Source organism: Lonchura striata, chromosome 14, assembly GCF_046129695.1.
Source record: "Lonchura striata isolate bLonStr1 chromosome 14, bLonStr1.mat, whole genome shotgun sequence".
NCBI lineage: Eukaryota > Metazoa > Chordata > Aves > Passeriformes > Estrildidae > Lonchura > Lonchura striata.
This window is the reverse complement of record NC_134616.1, coordinates 8,873,514-8,886,310: the sequence shown is the minus strand read 5'-3', so window position 1 is coordinate 8,886,310 and position 12,797 is coordinate 8,873,514. Positions and strand designations below refer to the sequence as shown.

The window sequence follows — 12,797 nt, the reverse complement described above, 5'->3', positions numbered from 1 at the left end:
AGATCCTGTGCTCCCCTTTTGAGCCAGAGAATAACTGCAGCTTTTAGTCATTATTTCAAAGCTGTTGCAAGTATTTTCTGTAGCTTTCCTCTGTCTAAAAAAATAACAATAACAATTAATCTCCTCAGGGCTTCTCCACATCCTAATTATAAGCAAGCCTCTTATTAGTCCCACAGGGAGACGGAATCAAACGCCATATGGCATTTTACACTTCGGATGCTGTGCGTACCAATAGCTGGAAAGGGACAGGAAAAGGGGGAGTTAACAATTCATATCCATTTATGGAGCAGGCACAGCCCTCCTTGGAGCCAGTTCAGCAGAGTCTGAGTGCCTGGGATCAGGAACTTTATCTGGGCTGGAGCTGCCGGGGCTCTCGCGTGTGCGGGCAGAGTCCTGTGCTGGCATCCCCACCCAGGGGTGAATGAATGCACACAGCCTCCCTGGAAACACCATGGCTGGGTTCTACGGGTGCCTGAAAAGTGAAAAGTAAGTGCCATGCTGAGCCCTCCCCTCCACCTTTCCAAAGGGAGCTGAGTCTAGTGGGTACTTTGAAATTCTCTCTTTGTTGTATTGCAGCTGCAGCGTTGAACAAAGTGGGTTTGCCTTGGGTCTGAAGTGCCAGCCTGAGCACAAAAGTGCAAAAAAATACGTCCTGGCTAAAGTATTCATTTGGTGAAAATTGGTCAATTTTTTTCTCTTTCAGAGGTATAAACATGAAACATTGAAAAAGGCATTAAGAACCTTTTCCTGTTTGATTATAGCAAGAGGGAAAATGCCCTCTTTCCTAGTGATCAGCTGTATTGTTTCTATATTAACACATAAAAAGGAGAAATACAGAAATTCACACTGGCTTTTAAAAAATATTCAGCTAGAAGTCTGGCAGTAAATACTGGTTAAGAACTTGATGAGCTCAGTTTTTCTATAAGCAATCTGAGGTTTTTTTGTAATTACTCCCTGTTGAGAGATTTGGTTGTATTTAAATTTTTTTTTTTTTATTGCTTTGCTGGCATGTTCTTTTGGAGAATACTATCAAGGGAAAAGAGAATGAGAGATGCATGCTTTAAGCCACCATGAAGATGCATTCTGTTTTTCTTTTGACATTCTCCCTGCTGAGGGATGGAACAAAATTTCCTGCTGCCAAACCTGAGGAGTGGTTTGATGGTGTTTTGCACCAGCAGACTGCAGAGGGCTCTATTCTTGCACCTGGTGAGAGATTCCAGACAGGGAATGTGCACAGTGGAAGGCAAGTGAAATTGTGTCTTGGGGCTTAAGATGTGAATACTGATAGTTAAATGTGTGGGTAAATCCTGGATAGCAGAGGGAGGAAAGCAGCTCAAAAGTGGAGCTGGCAATTGACTCCTTTTCCTTCTCCCAAAGCTTGTATCCCTCCCACCAACAGTTTGTCTCACATTACTCTGGTGGAAATGTGCATTTTCAAAGGCACACAACTCCTACTGGATTTCTGTTAGCATTTCCATCCCACATTGACTCCTTTCCTCCTCTGAAATTTGTAACAGGGAATAAATATTTGGCAGAGAAGTTTGCTTTAGAGAAAGGGAGAGTGTGCCATCAGAACTAGTAAAAAGGGCTATGAGTGAGTCCAGATGAAGGTAGGTGGATTGGCACTTGAATTGATAAAAAGTATTAAATTTCCGTTGTTTGATTCTCCCCCCGCCACTCCAAATCCTTCAGAATCTAATGCACTTAAAACAAATTTGAAATTCAGAGAGAGGCTATAAAGTTTGGACAGATGAGGCATTTTACATGTGGTAAACCATCTCTTCTTTCCTGGTCAGTCTCCACCTGACTTATGAGGAACAGGTTTTTTTTTATTCAATAGATTATTCTTTATTGATATTCCTCAATTAGGTCTCTACACTTGATATATATGTATCCTGAGGAATATGTTGTATTCCTCAGTCTGTTATTTCAGCCCTGTGAAGTGTTCCCAGGTGAATCAATACAACTACAAACCCTTTGCAGTCTTCACATATTTTATATGCTGATTTGGCTGTGGTTATTGGCAATTAAAATGTGTTCAAGACACCAGTTGCAGAAATAGTGATGTTTTTAGCCTGAGATTAATTTTAAATGAAATTTATTAGGAGTTAAACATGAAGTATTTGTCTTTCTGGAGAACATTGAAACAACTTCCCGAAATTTTCATGTTGTCATTTCACCTGTAGGAGATAATTTGCTTTCTGAATGAAAGCTCTTTTGGAATGAAATTACTTTTATCCTTTAAGCAATTGGTTTGGATACCAGTAGGAATTTGAGCGACTTAGAGCTCAGTACCTGCCAAGAAACCTATAATTGCCATGGACTTTGGGGAAGGGTTCCCTCCAGGGCTTTGAGCTGCTGAGTCCAGCTAAAGGACCTGGAGAGTTTTAAAAGCTGCTTTAGGGAGTGCTCTGCTGTGCTGCTGTCACATTTATCCCACTCTCCCACATTTTACAGGAGGAAGCAAAGGCTCTGCCTTGATAGACTGTAATAATGTGTGGCTAAATCTGATTTTATACAGTCTTGTCCCTGTGCTTTGTTAATGACCTCTTATGAAATGGAAAAAATAACCTAAAGCCTAATCCAGGTAATTCTTCATCACAATCTTGTCTGCTATTTCACTGAAATAAAACTTCTAGATTGTTTTCATATTTCTCTTTAACCAGTAAAAGCAACCTGAGTAATCTTGAGTTCTGCTGTTAAGTTTATCATCACCTTTGTTGCAGAGTTCTGTTTCTTTCTTGCTCCAAGCATGGTGCCAGGAAAAAAATATTATACCTAAAAAGGTATGATAGTTTCCTAAAGCCTGTGGAGGAATCTTTTCATATGCTACTCAGTTTTTGGGACTATCTAAGTATGTTGTTATGAGCTGAAAATGTGGTTGCTTGAATAGTAAGGTTCACTGATGGTCAATGCAAACTGCCAATTTCCAAAGACAAATATAGTGTGTTAGAAGCTATATAAAATATTTGGCTGAAGGCTTTATGTGCCAGCTCAGACTGGTTTCTATAGTAGGCTATAAGAAAATGTATTTAACTGTGTTTAATGTGGTCACTCAGGATTTCATGGTGCCTTTCACAAACAATCCCAGAATTATGGATTGAATGTCTTCTGCTTTGCCAAGCTTTGCACTTCCAGTGGGGTATTGTGTTCTTTTATATTCCATAATTGTAAAAAAATGCTGATGTGCACTTTTATCCTGCAGAGAAGTTCAGCATTTGGGCAAAGCAAGTTGATCAAGGAATGCATCAGTAGAATTTTCAATATATTTCTAGATAGTTTGAGATGAAAGCAATTGCCAATCTAAAATGATGTTATGACCATGAAATTGAGTAAAATATGTTTTCTGGAGTAGGTGCTGTTGCTGTATTTTGTGTTGTTGCCTGTTCAGAGAAGTGTCAGGAGTAGATTGTGGCGATTGCTGGGTTTATTCCCAAGATGCTACAGAGCTGTCCACCTGATGGATAGGCTGTGTGTTCACTGCCCCTGCACCTTCACCTCAGCCTTCTTGTGGAAGAGGCTCGTGGGGGACGGTGGAAATCCAAAAATCCCTTTGTCCTTGTGGCTAGTTACACTTTTTACAGCTTTTGTTTGTGCAGTCCTTCAAGCCTTTGGCTCCCCATCCACAGCAAGCAGCTGCTGTTTTAGCTTGGACAGTGACAAGTGGATTGGAAGTGGTTTAAAGCTCCACCAGCTGCTGAGTATGATAGGTGGTTTCTGCCCAGCAAAGCAAGTTCACTTGTGCATGGACAAACCTTTAATGAGTTTCAAGAAGCAGCTTTTATGCTCCTTGAGAGAAGAGATCTTAAGAGATCTCCCCACTAAGGCCAAATCAGAGAGCGTGAGCTGAGTCTCCTCAGGGGTTGTGAGTCTTTTGGAGGAATCTTTCAGTACACAACCTAGGAGCATATTCTTCTATTAGACAATTGTACAGTGTTTGGATATTTGTGAGCATTTTGTCTTCAACCCACAGGAGCCATTCAGTGCTCTGCCTGGTATTAAATGTACAGAGACTTAAGTCCTGTTCTCTTATTCAAAAATAGCAGAGAGGGTGAACAAAAGCAGCTAGGAGGTGTCAGAGCCATGGCACTGCAGGCAGTTGGGCACTGTTAGTACAATGGTACTATATTATTAATGAAAAAATCTACTATTTCTCTTTGTGATTCATTCTGTTTGACTCATATTTGTGCAAGAAGTTCAATTCTGGCTTAATATGCCAGTGAGTCACTCCCAGCTCCTCATTCTGTTCATGCTTCTCTCTGGACGGTGTTTGTTTTTGCAGCCACAGTGGTACAGTGTGTTTGCTGGCTGTAGGCAGAGGAATTCCAAGCAGGCCTGTTTATTTGGTTTCACTGGAACAGCCCTTTTGCTATCACCAAGGTTCTCAGTATTTGGCAGATACACTGTCAAACTGACCTCTAGTGCTGCTTGTCCTACATCACTTGCAATGGAGCAGAAGCTTGGGTTGGGACAATCTGCTGAATGTGATTCTCACTCTTCTGCATCATTTGACCATCAGATTTTTTGTCTATATAATTTTTGCCAGACTGAGCCATGAAAACATCTTGTCATAATTTTCCCTTGTGTTCTCTTCTTAGACAGAAATTTCTGCTGCTTCAAGTGTCTAGCTTTGTATGCCTAGAGCCAACTGGAGAGATTAATTTGTAATTTCCTTCTTGTGCAGAGGTCTACAAAGTTTTAGACTTTCACATCTGCTGTGATGTGAAGGCCTATAATTGGATGTAAAAGCTGGAATCTGATGATATATGGAACAAAAATGAGGTGGGTTCAAATTGTACTTCAGTAGATAACCTACCTGAGCTGGTGTAGGGCAGCTGGTGCTGATAACTAGCCAGATTTGAGAAAATTTGAGATAAGTCTGTCCATGGGGAAACAGGAAAAACCCCAAGGTAATTCCAAGGTTGATTCCCTTCCACCCCCCATATTCCTCCTGCTGTAAGAAAACTGTTGAGCACAAGGTGTTCTACACTAACATAATTCAAGCTTATAGCTCTGCATTACATCTGTTATAGTCTCAAGGTTTGTAAAACTATTATGGATTAAGTAGTTTTACATATTATTTTGAATACAGCAAATACTAACTGCAAACTCTCTTATTTTATTTTGTTTATCTTGTTATTTTATGAATAATTATTTTTTTCAAGTTTGCAGGTGACCTCCCGCTCCATTGTGGGAGTCACTGTATAAACAAAGAAAAAAAACCCCAGTCAGTTGATATCCTGTCTGATTTTGCTTGCAGAAGCTGAGCTGCCACTGCTCATCACTGTGCCAAGTCAAGGTTGTGCCAACAGCCCAAGGTTTCCAGCACTATGTGTGTGAAAAAGGTCACAAACATCATTATTAATTTCTTTAGCTGTATTGTTTTACCTGTGTGTGCTGCTGCATTTGGAGAAGTGTACCAAGACACTTGGTAGAAGGGTGCCAAGACATTCTGCTGTGTCATATGCTATAGCATGTTGGTATCTTCTAACCCCAGCAATTCAGCCCTACAACAGCCACTCATTCTGGGATTGGAGAGAGAATCCCAAGGTAAATGTGAGAAAACTGGTGGGTTGAGATCAAGACAATTAAAGAGATAAAGCAAATGTCATGCACACAAGCAAAGCAAAACAAGGAATTTATTCCCCACTTCCCCAGGGCAGGCAGGTGTTTAGCATCCCCAGAACAGCAGGGCTCTGTCACATGTAATGGTGACAAGAAGACAAAAACCATCCCTCCAAATGCCCACCTTTTCTCCTTCTCCCCAGGTTTCTGTGCTGAGGATGAGGTCAGGAAAGGCTCTGGGTAAGACCTGCTTAGTGATAAGGGAAGCATCTCAGAGTTATCAGCACTGTTTCAGGCATAAAAGCAAACCACAGCTCTAGACCAGCTGCTAGGATGAAAATTAACTCTACTCAGCCCAGAGCAGGGTGCTCTTAGAGGGAATTGTAGCACTCGGAGTCAGAGCAGGGAAACTTGGCTGTGCAGACAAAGCTGCTTGATCTTACTTTTTAACCATTCATCCAGAGCCAAGGCAGCATTCCAGCTTCAAAAGTTTGTGGTGGTTGTTCCTTTTGGCCTCTGAGATTCAAGGATCTGGTGTTAATTAATGAATTAAATATTTGACTTGTGTTCATGATGAATTAATTTATGCTTATGCATTCTGGGAAATATGTAACTGTGCACATCTGCTGGGGCTTCCAGGTATCACTCATCTAGCAGGGCACTTGTAATCCACACAGTAGTTCTGATGCAAATGAGATGAATTTGAGTGGTCTAGCTCAGAATTAGGATGGAGACATTGTGGTAACCATCAAGCTATCTGTGTACATGGGAAAATACAGACCTGACAGAGGTGTGGAGGAATTGTTTGCTGGTTCACTCTAGCAGTTAAACTGCTTTCCATCACTTCAGTTTAGTAAAAAGAATATTTCAAAAGCTTAAATTAAAAAGATGCAAATTGTCTCATTGCTTCCTTTCTTGAAGCCTTGGCTTGTGAAGATATTACAGAATATCTGTCCCCATCTGATTCTCTCCCCTACATTCCTGCATGTCACTATCCCATCTTGCAGTTCTTGTTGTCTTTGGTGTCAGTTTCTGCTGAATTCAGTTGAATTCAGCTTGATACTCCATTGGTGCAAAACAGCATTAGCTCAGATAATCTTATTTTAGATGATCCTGTTTTAGAGAGGTATTTGTGTCTGGAATCCCAGAGAAGTAGGATCCCTTTTTAGTAGTTGCTATCCTGAAGTGAAAGGTCAGGAGCTGCCCCTGGGACAGAACTGGCTCAGGAACTGCTCTGAGCACATGGATGATCTCCCCTGGCTCCAAGAGTTCTCCATGTGCTTCACGACCAATGGTACTTCAGGAGCTGCTGACTCAAGGCTCTAGAGAGAGCAGAGCAGGGCCAGCAGGAGGCTTTATTTAGAATAGAAGGGAGGGAACCCATCAAACTTCTCACAGAGCTGCAGAAGAATTCCTCTGCAGGCACAGGGCTGCCTCTGCCTCCCTTGCTCAGGAGTCAGAAATGGGCTCTGAATTCAGAAATGCCCAGGGGCAGTGGCAATTCAGGCTTAGCCAGGCAGACACTCTGTGTTTGAACTGGAAAGGAACTGGCCTTGTTTTTATTTGTTGTGTGTACAGGCAGCAGATACTCACAAATAGGTTTGGGGACTTCACATGAAGAGAGATTTCCTGAGCTTCCTGCCAAAGGCAGCTTCTGAGACCACAAAGCCTGTGTTTTATTTGCTTCTTTATAGCCAAAAGATGGCTGGCTGGTTTCATGGTGTTTTGATCTTTAGAGTGAAAATTTGTAGCAGTTTGTCCCAGAATTTTCTGTTGGCCTCCCAGTTTTTAAGTGCACTTTGAATTCTTGGTCATTAAATGTCTTTATCATCTCTTGTCCTGTGAAGTTTCATTGTATCTGAAGATTTTCCCCTCCCATCTTTAAGCTTCTCTTTAACCAAAAGTTGAGGGATAAGTGACTGTTTTGGAAAAACCTTAAAAAGAAAGCTTTAGATGTAGCCTAAAGTTCCATGTTTCTCTATTCAGTTCAGTTCTCTATTGTTTCTGCCTCATTTTCCCTGCAATAGTCAGCTTAGTTTGGTAAAAATGCCTCCAGACTCTTTTCTTTCAGGGAAAATCCAAAAATCCAGGACGTAATGATTCTTCCTAGTTTCTGAGAATAACATACTGGAAATCACTGTGACTCAAATATGAGGGCAAGGCAAATATGCAGATTACTGCTGTGAAATTTTATGGGTTTTTAAATTTACCTTCGGTGTGGTTCTAGCACTTGTGTCAGTCCATACAGCTCCAGCGTGCTGTCTCCTGCAGCAGAGGTGATACTAACCTCTCCCATAGGGCTCACTAAGCTTTCCAGGAGTTCAGTGTGACCATTGTGATTCCACAGGTAAAGAAGCTCGTGGCTGAGTGATAAATAACTTGGCTCTTGATATAAATCCAGTCATTTGCCCTGCAATTCAATGATAGAGCCAGGAAAACCAGTGAATTGACCCAAATCCCAGCCCAACAGTCTCCATCTGCTAGAATATGTTTAAAAGACAAGCTCTGTCTCATAGATTTTGCTGTGTAAACTAATACTTGTCACCTTCACAGTTTGCAGATATTTGCAATTTCCTGGAAGTTTTCTCAGCCTCTCAGTCTTTCACACCCCTGTGGAGCATGTTGATGCCAGCTGATGGCAAACCTCTTTCCTTTGCCACCTTTTGCTGATCCCTACAAAGCAGCCCATAGACTCCCAGGGCTCTGCACACCACAGGCCAGATCCCACTCCTCTAACTTCATGCTTGAGGGGTCCAGGTGAAACAAAATTAATTAGGAATTTGGAGAGGGGGTAAAAAGCACATACACAGGCTAGAAAACACAGCACCTAAATATGCCCACTACCAGATCTGGGATGGAAGATTACACTTACTTGGAGAGGCAGAGACAGTGAGCTTGACTTTTATTCCCATACTTGACTCTCTGACATCTTGACTCTGCTGACATGAGGCATGTCTGCTGTTCAGTGATAGTGGCTTGACATTTCCTGTTGCTTTGCCTTGAAGCCAATTCCAAAGGCAGTAATGCACACTGGGAGTAGCTCCCTGGCTGGCAAAGGCAGCCTTTGGTTACATCCCTGATGATTTTTAAATGCATGTTCCTCCTCCTCTGCAACTTCTTCACACGTATCACTGTCGAGTGGATCTGAGAGCATCTCCTGCTGCTGGCTGCTGGTTCCTTTAGTGTGGTTGCTGGAAGACTTTGCTATTCTTTTTCTTCTTTTTAGGAAGAGTGGGAGAAGATCCTCATTCCAGCTATTTCCTGAAATTTCCCCAGTGTGTTAGTGTGAAAAAAAAAAATTACTACATGGGAAAAGCTTAGTCCTATGCTAATGCTAAACTGTGGGATTTAACTGGGTAATTTAATGGCCATTCCTTTAAAATGGAGACAGTCTGGGGCCAAAATCTTGCTGTGGCTTAGATCATGACTAGGTTAGAGCCAGCCTTGATTTGGGCAAATTTCTGTCACATTTCTCCTGATTGGTACTGACCTGCAAATGCACTGTAAAATCTGTGATAAATTATTATTAGGGATGGGCTATCAAGATCCATTTTCCTTGGCTTTTGGCTGACAGGTAGATATTTGCTGTATTGTCTGAGCTGATGCACAGACAGCAGCTACCTAAGATCATGCTAATAAGCACAGCAGAGTAATTAGGTGCATGAGGACAGCTTGAAGTGGCAGCAAACCAAGTTAATCTGTCTGGCGTGGGTGCCAAGTGTTGCAAAGCTCTGGGACTCCAGTTTGGCCTCCTGAGCTGGGTACAAGCCAAAGCTGCCCTGCTGCTGGTGCCTGCCTCAGGTTTCAGGCAGCAGGTCTGTGCTGCAGTCAGTGCCCCCGTGCAGGGACACAGTTCCCAAAATCAGAAATGGAGGAGTGCAGGGAGGGAGGGAGGCTGGGGATGTGCAGCAGCAGTGCAGGGGCAGAGGCATTGACTCAGTTTCTGGACTGGTACAGAGTGCTTATGAATTTTTCCCATTTACCCTTCCCCCTTCTTATCCTCTTGGCTTCTCACACAATTACAGAATGAGTCTGTGTGACTGTATGAAAGGCATTTCCTCCTCTTACTTTTTTTTTTTTTTTTTTTTTCCTAAAGTCTGCTTCAGCCCACCAGCTGCTTTCCATTAGTGTTGCACACACACTCACTAGGAGGGCAGGACATAATGCTTCAGGCACTGTTGAACAGCAGAAATCCTTCAGAATTGCTGTCAGGCAGAGGCTTCTCAAAGCAGATTGTAGCAAACAAGAGTTCAGCACTTTGGGACCTGTCTTCTGGAGAGTCTTCACGGAGGAGCCAAGGTGTGGGGACAGAGGGGGTTGGGGGCATTGTCTGAATGCAAAGTGTGAGAGCTGGGAGCAGATCTCTCCATGTGGAGGGTTGTTTGCTCTGGATATCTTCTCAAGGTTAGGAGCTGAATGTTGCCTGTTGGTATGGGGAATTATGACCCCCTGCTTGATTCTGAGAGAATATTTTATTGATATTAAATATTATCTAGATGCTTATCCAGACTTCCTGGTGGGTACTACTGCTGTATTTATTATTTGTGATCCTTGGAAAAGGACCTTAAACTTTCTTGAACTATTCTTCTGTCAGTGAAAATTACAAGATCAATATTCTTTAACTTTATAAATTCTTCCCCTCCCCATTACCAGTGGAGAGAGTTGCAAGGATCCTGGTGTAAACTGCTATTTGTGCTATTCTCTTATACCTACATTGAACAGTCATGGAAGGGACCACATGGGAGATACCAGCTAAGGGCTGGCAAAAAACTTTGGGAATATCATCCTAGAAACACTACATTGCAGAAGAGCACAAAGGGATCAGCTGTACAAGGTCAGATCCTGGTTGCCCCTCTCATGTTGGATTGTACCCCATTTCAACAAAGCTGTTTTGTTGAATCTTACACTGTTCAGATATTCTGTGACCACGGGCCTGGAAGTGCAGGTCACTCAACTCATGGGCAGCAAAGGGTTGCTGAGTTTCTGATATGCTCAAGGGATGTGAAAATTGAATAGAAATCTTGCTGGCTTTGCTATTGCTAAGATTGACTCTGAAATCCTTCAGTGAAGTTGCAGAGGGTAAACTTCACTTAGCTGTTATTGGATTAATGAGTTCATTGATAGCTGGTTGGTAAAAAGCTGGGCATTTCCCAGAGAGGAAAGCCATCAACCACATTTTGTCAGAACAAAGTCCTCTAATGTGCTTTAATAAGAGAGAAGAAAATTCACCTCTCATTCACCTTTTGCTGCAGAATGTAATCTGAATATTAAACCTGCATTTCGTGTTTTTTTGAACCTTGGTTTTCAGGAGGAATAGAGGGGTTTTCTGTGAGGTCCTGCAGTAGCTTGAAGTGTGTTCTGGGGGAGGCTGGCTGCAGGGTGGTGACCTGGAGGACCAGATGAGGTCCACAGGCTCCATTTTCCTGTGCTGATGCATCTTGCTGTGGAAAGTGTGCGTCCTGAAATCTGGAGCACAAGCTTCATTTCAAATAATATTTGTAGCGTGGTGGAAATTGGTCTTTAAAAGCTCCAGGCAAAAATTTCACCTCTTTCTCTTGGCTGCTTGCCACTGTCTGTCTCCTATAGGCTATGGAGATGCTAACTGAATGCAGTGCCTCGCATTCTTGAGGCTTTATTTCCTCAAGCATTTATTTGATAAGAAAGAAGCTGTTCAGGGTTCAGCATCTCCTTTGATCTCTCTGTCATAAGGCCTTCAGGAATGCTCCTGCAGAGCCATGGACTGAAGCTGAAGAAGCACTAAGGGTGGGCTAGGAGCTTGCTTGCTGTGCAGTTTCCAAGTCTTCTGCTCCACTGGAGGCTGTGTCCCTTTTCTGAGGCTGAGCAGAGAGCATTTGTCTTGGACTTTTGTTGAATGCAGGAAATTTGAGTCCTGTACAAAGTTAACTTCCCAGGAGTCCTTAAATACACAAACCAAGCAGTGAAAGGGAATTGTCTTTTATTCATTTAGCATTCTCCCACCCCTCTACCCCCCATGTACATATTAAGTCATGTGTTCAGCTCAGCAGAGCAAACGGTCAGAACACCATCCTGGAACTTTATGTCTTTTGCCCTATCATTGCCCTCCCATAGAGTACTCCAAATATTTGTCCAGTTGGTTCAATTTGCAAAGGGGAGACAAGGACATTTCTCATGTCCCTGGAGATTTCTTATTACTTTTCAGACTGACTAGTTTCTGTAATGAGTTGAAGAGCTCCAAGTGAATGCAACACAGTGGGGTTATCAATGGAAATGTTATAGGGGATAGCAGAGATAGCCTAGATCTAAAGCTCAAACCAAGTGAGGGTAGTGGTGTCTGTTAAGTTCCATTGTCTGTTTTGAAGGTAAAGCAAACCCTACAACTTTGTAGGAGTTTAATTGTTTTAAAGTACACCCTAGCAATGTAAATAGAGTCTAAAAATGCCAATATTATTTTTGTGATTGCATCTACATAGGAAACCACTCTTTGCAAGTAATTAATTAATTCACATTTGTGGTAATCCAGCCCATCACGCTGTGCAGGGAGGGCAAATGCTGTGATTTTGGTAAACTTTCAGTCTTTTCCATGGCCCTACATAGGAATTGATGCAGTGGACTTACTGGCCATGGCTGAGTCTGGCTTTTGAGAGGTGTGGCAGATTCTACATCTTGTGTGCCCTGTACCTCTGCAGCAGGAGGTCTGTGCCTATGCAGGGATTGCAAATATGAGAGAGGATTAAGAACATATTAGAAAGCTGTAGACTGGGGAAATTCACCCACTGTTCCACTTCTAGTGGGAAGCAAACAGTAGCTGTGGCTTGGCAGCTCTCCTGTCCTGGCTGGCCGTGTCTGCCCCTGCTCCCACACTGAGGAGAAGTCTCCTGCATCCTCCTGCAGGCATCTTCTCCCAGCTGTCCTGTAGCACCTCAAGAGTATCAGAAATACTCCTCTAAAGGGCCATTTATTTAACCTGATATTTTTATCACTGAAAATCAATACACAGGCAGTATTTGTTAAAAACTTTGTCTCTAATGGTGTAATGCTCTGGGAGAGCTCACAGGGTGTTAGTACAGCTGATTGAAATGGATGTACATGGTATTGATACATCTGACACTGTGTCTGTCTGCTGTTATTGAGGCCTGGAAGTGGTGGGTGTCTGGAGGTTCGATTAGTTAATGCCTGTGCATCCATGTGTATTTGTATTGATGGGGTTTTGTCCTCTTTTTCTCCATTACACTGACCTCCAGGCTAGGGTT

The 12,797-nt window shown here is 42.5% G+C and overlaps 1 protein-coding gene across 3 annotated transcripts in view; it reads left to right on the top strand.

The window, feature by feature from the left end:
* Positions 1–345: 345 nt before the first annotated feature.
* Positions 346–12,797, top strand: part of KIAA1210 (KIAA1210 ortholog) — a 37,296-nt gene continuing 24,844 nt past the window's right edge. For 2 of the 3 annotated variants that reach the window (XM_021548351.3, XM_077786517.1), the window contains exon 1: positions 346–486. In XM_021548351.3, the coding sequence (XP_021404026.2) occupies positions 422–486 (65 nt within the window). In that variant the 5' untranslated portion in view covers positions 346–421. Of the gene's footprint in view, positions 487–9,660; positions 9,865–12,797 lie in introns of those variants that run through there. The other variant, XM_077786518.1, reaches the window with a different exon arrangement.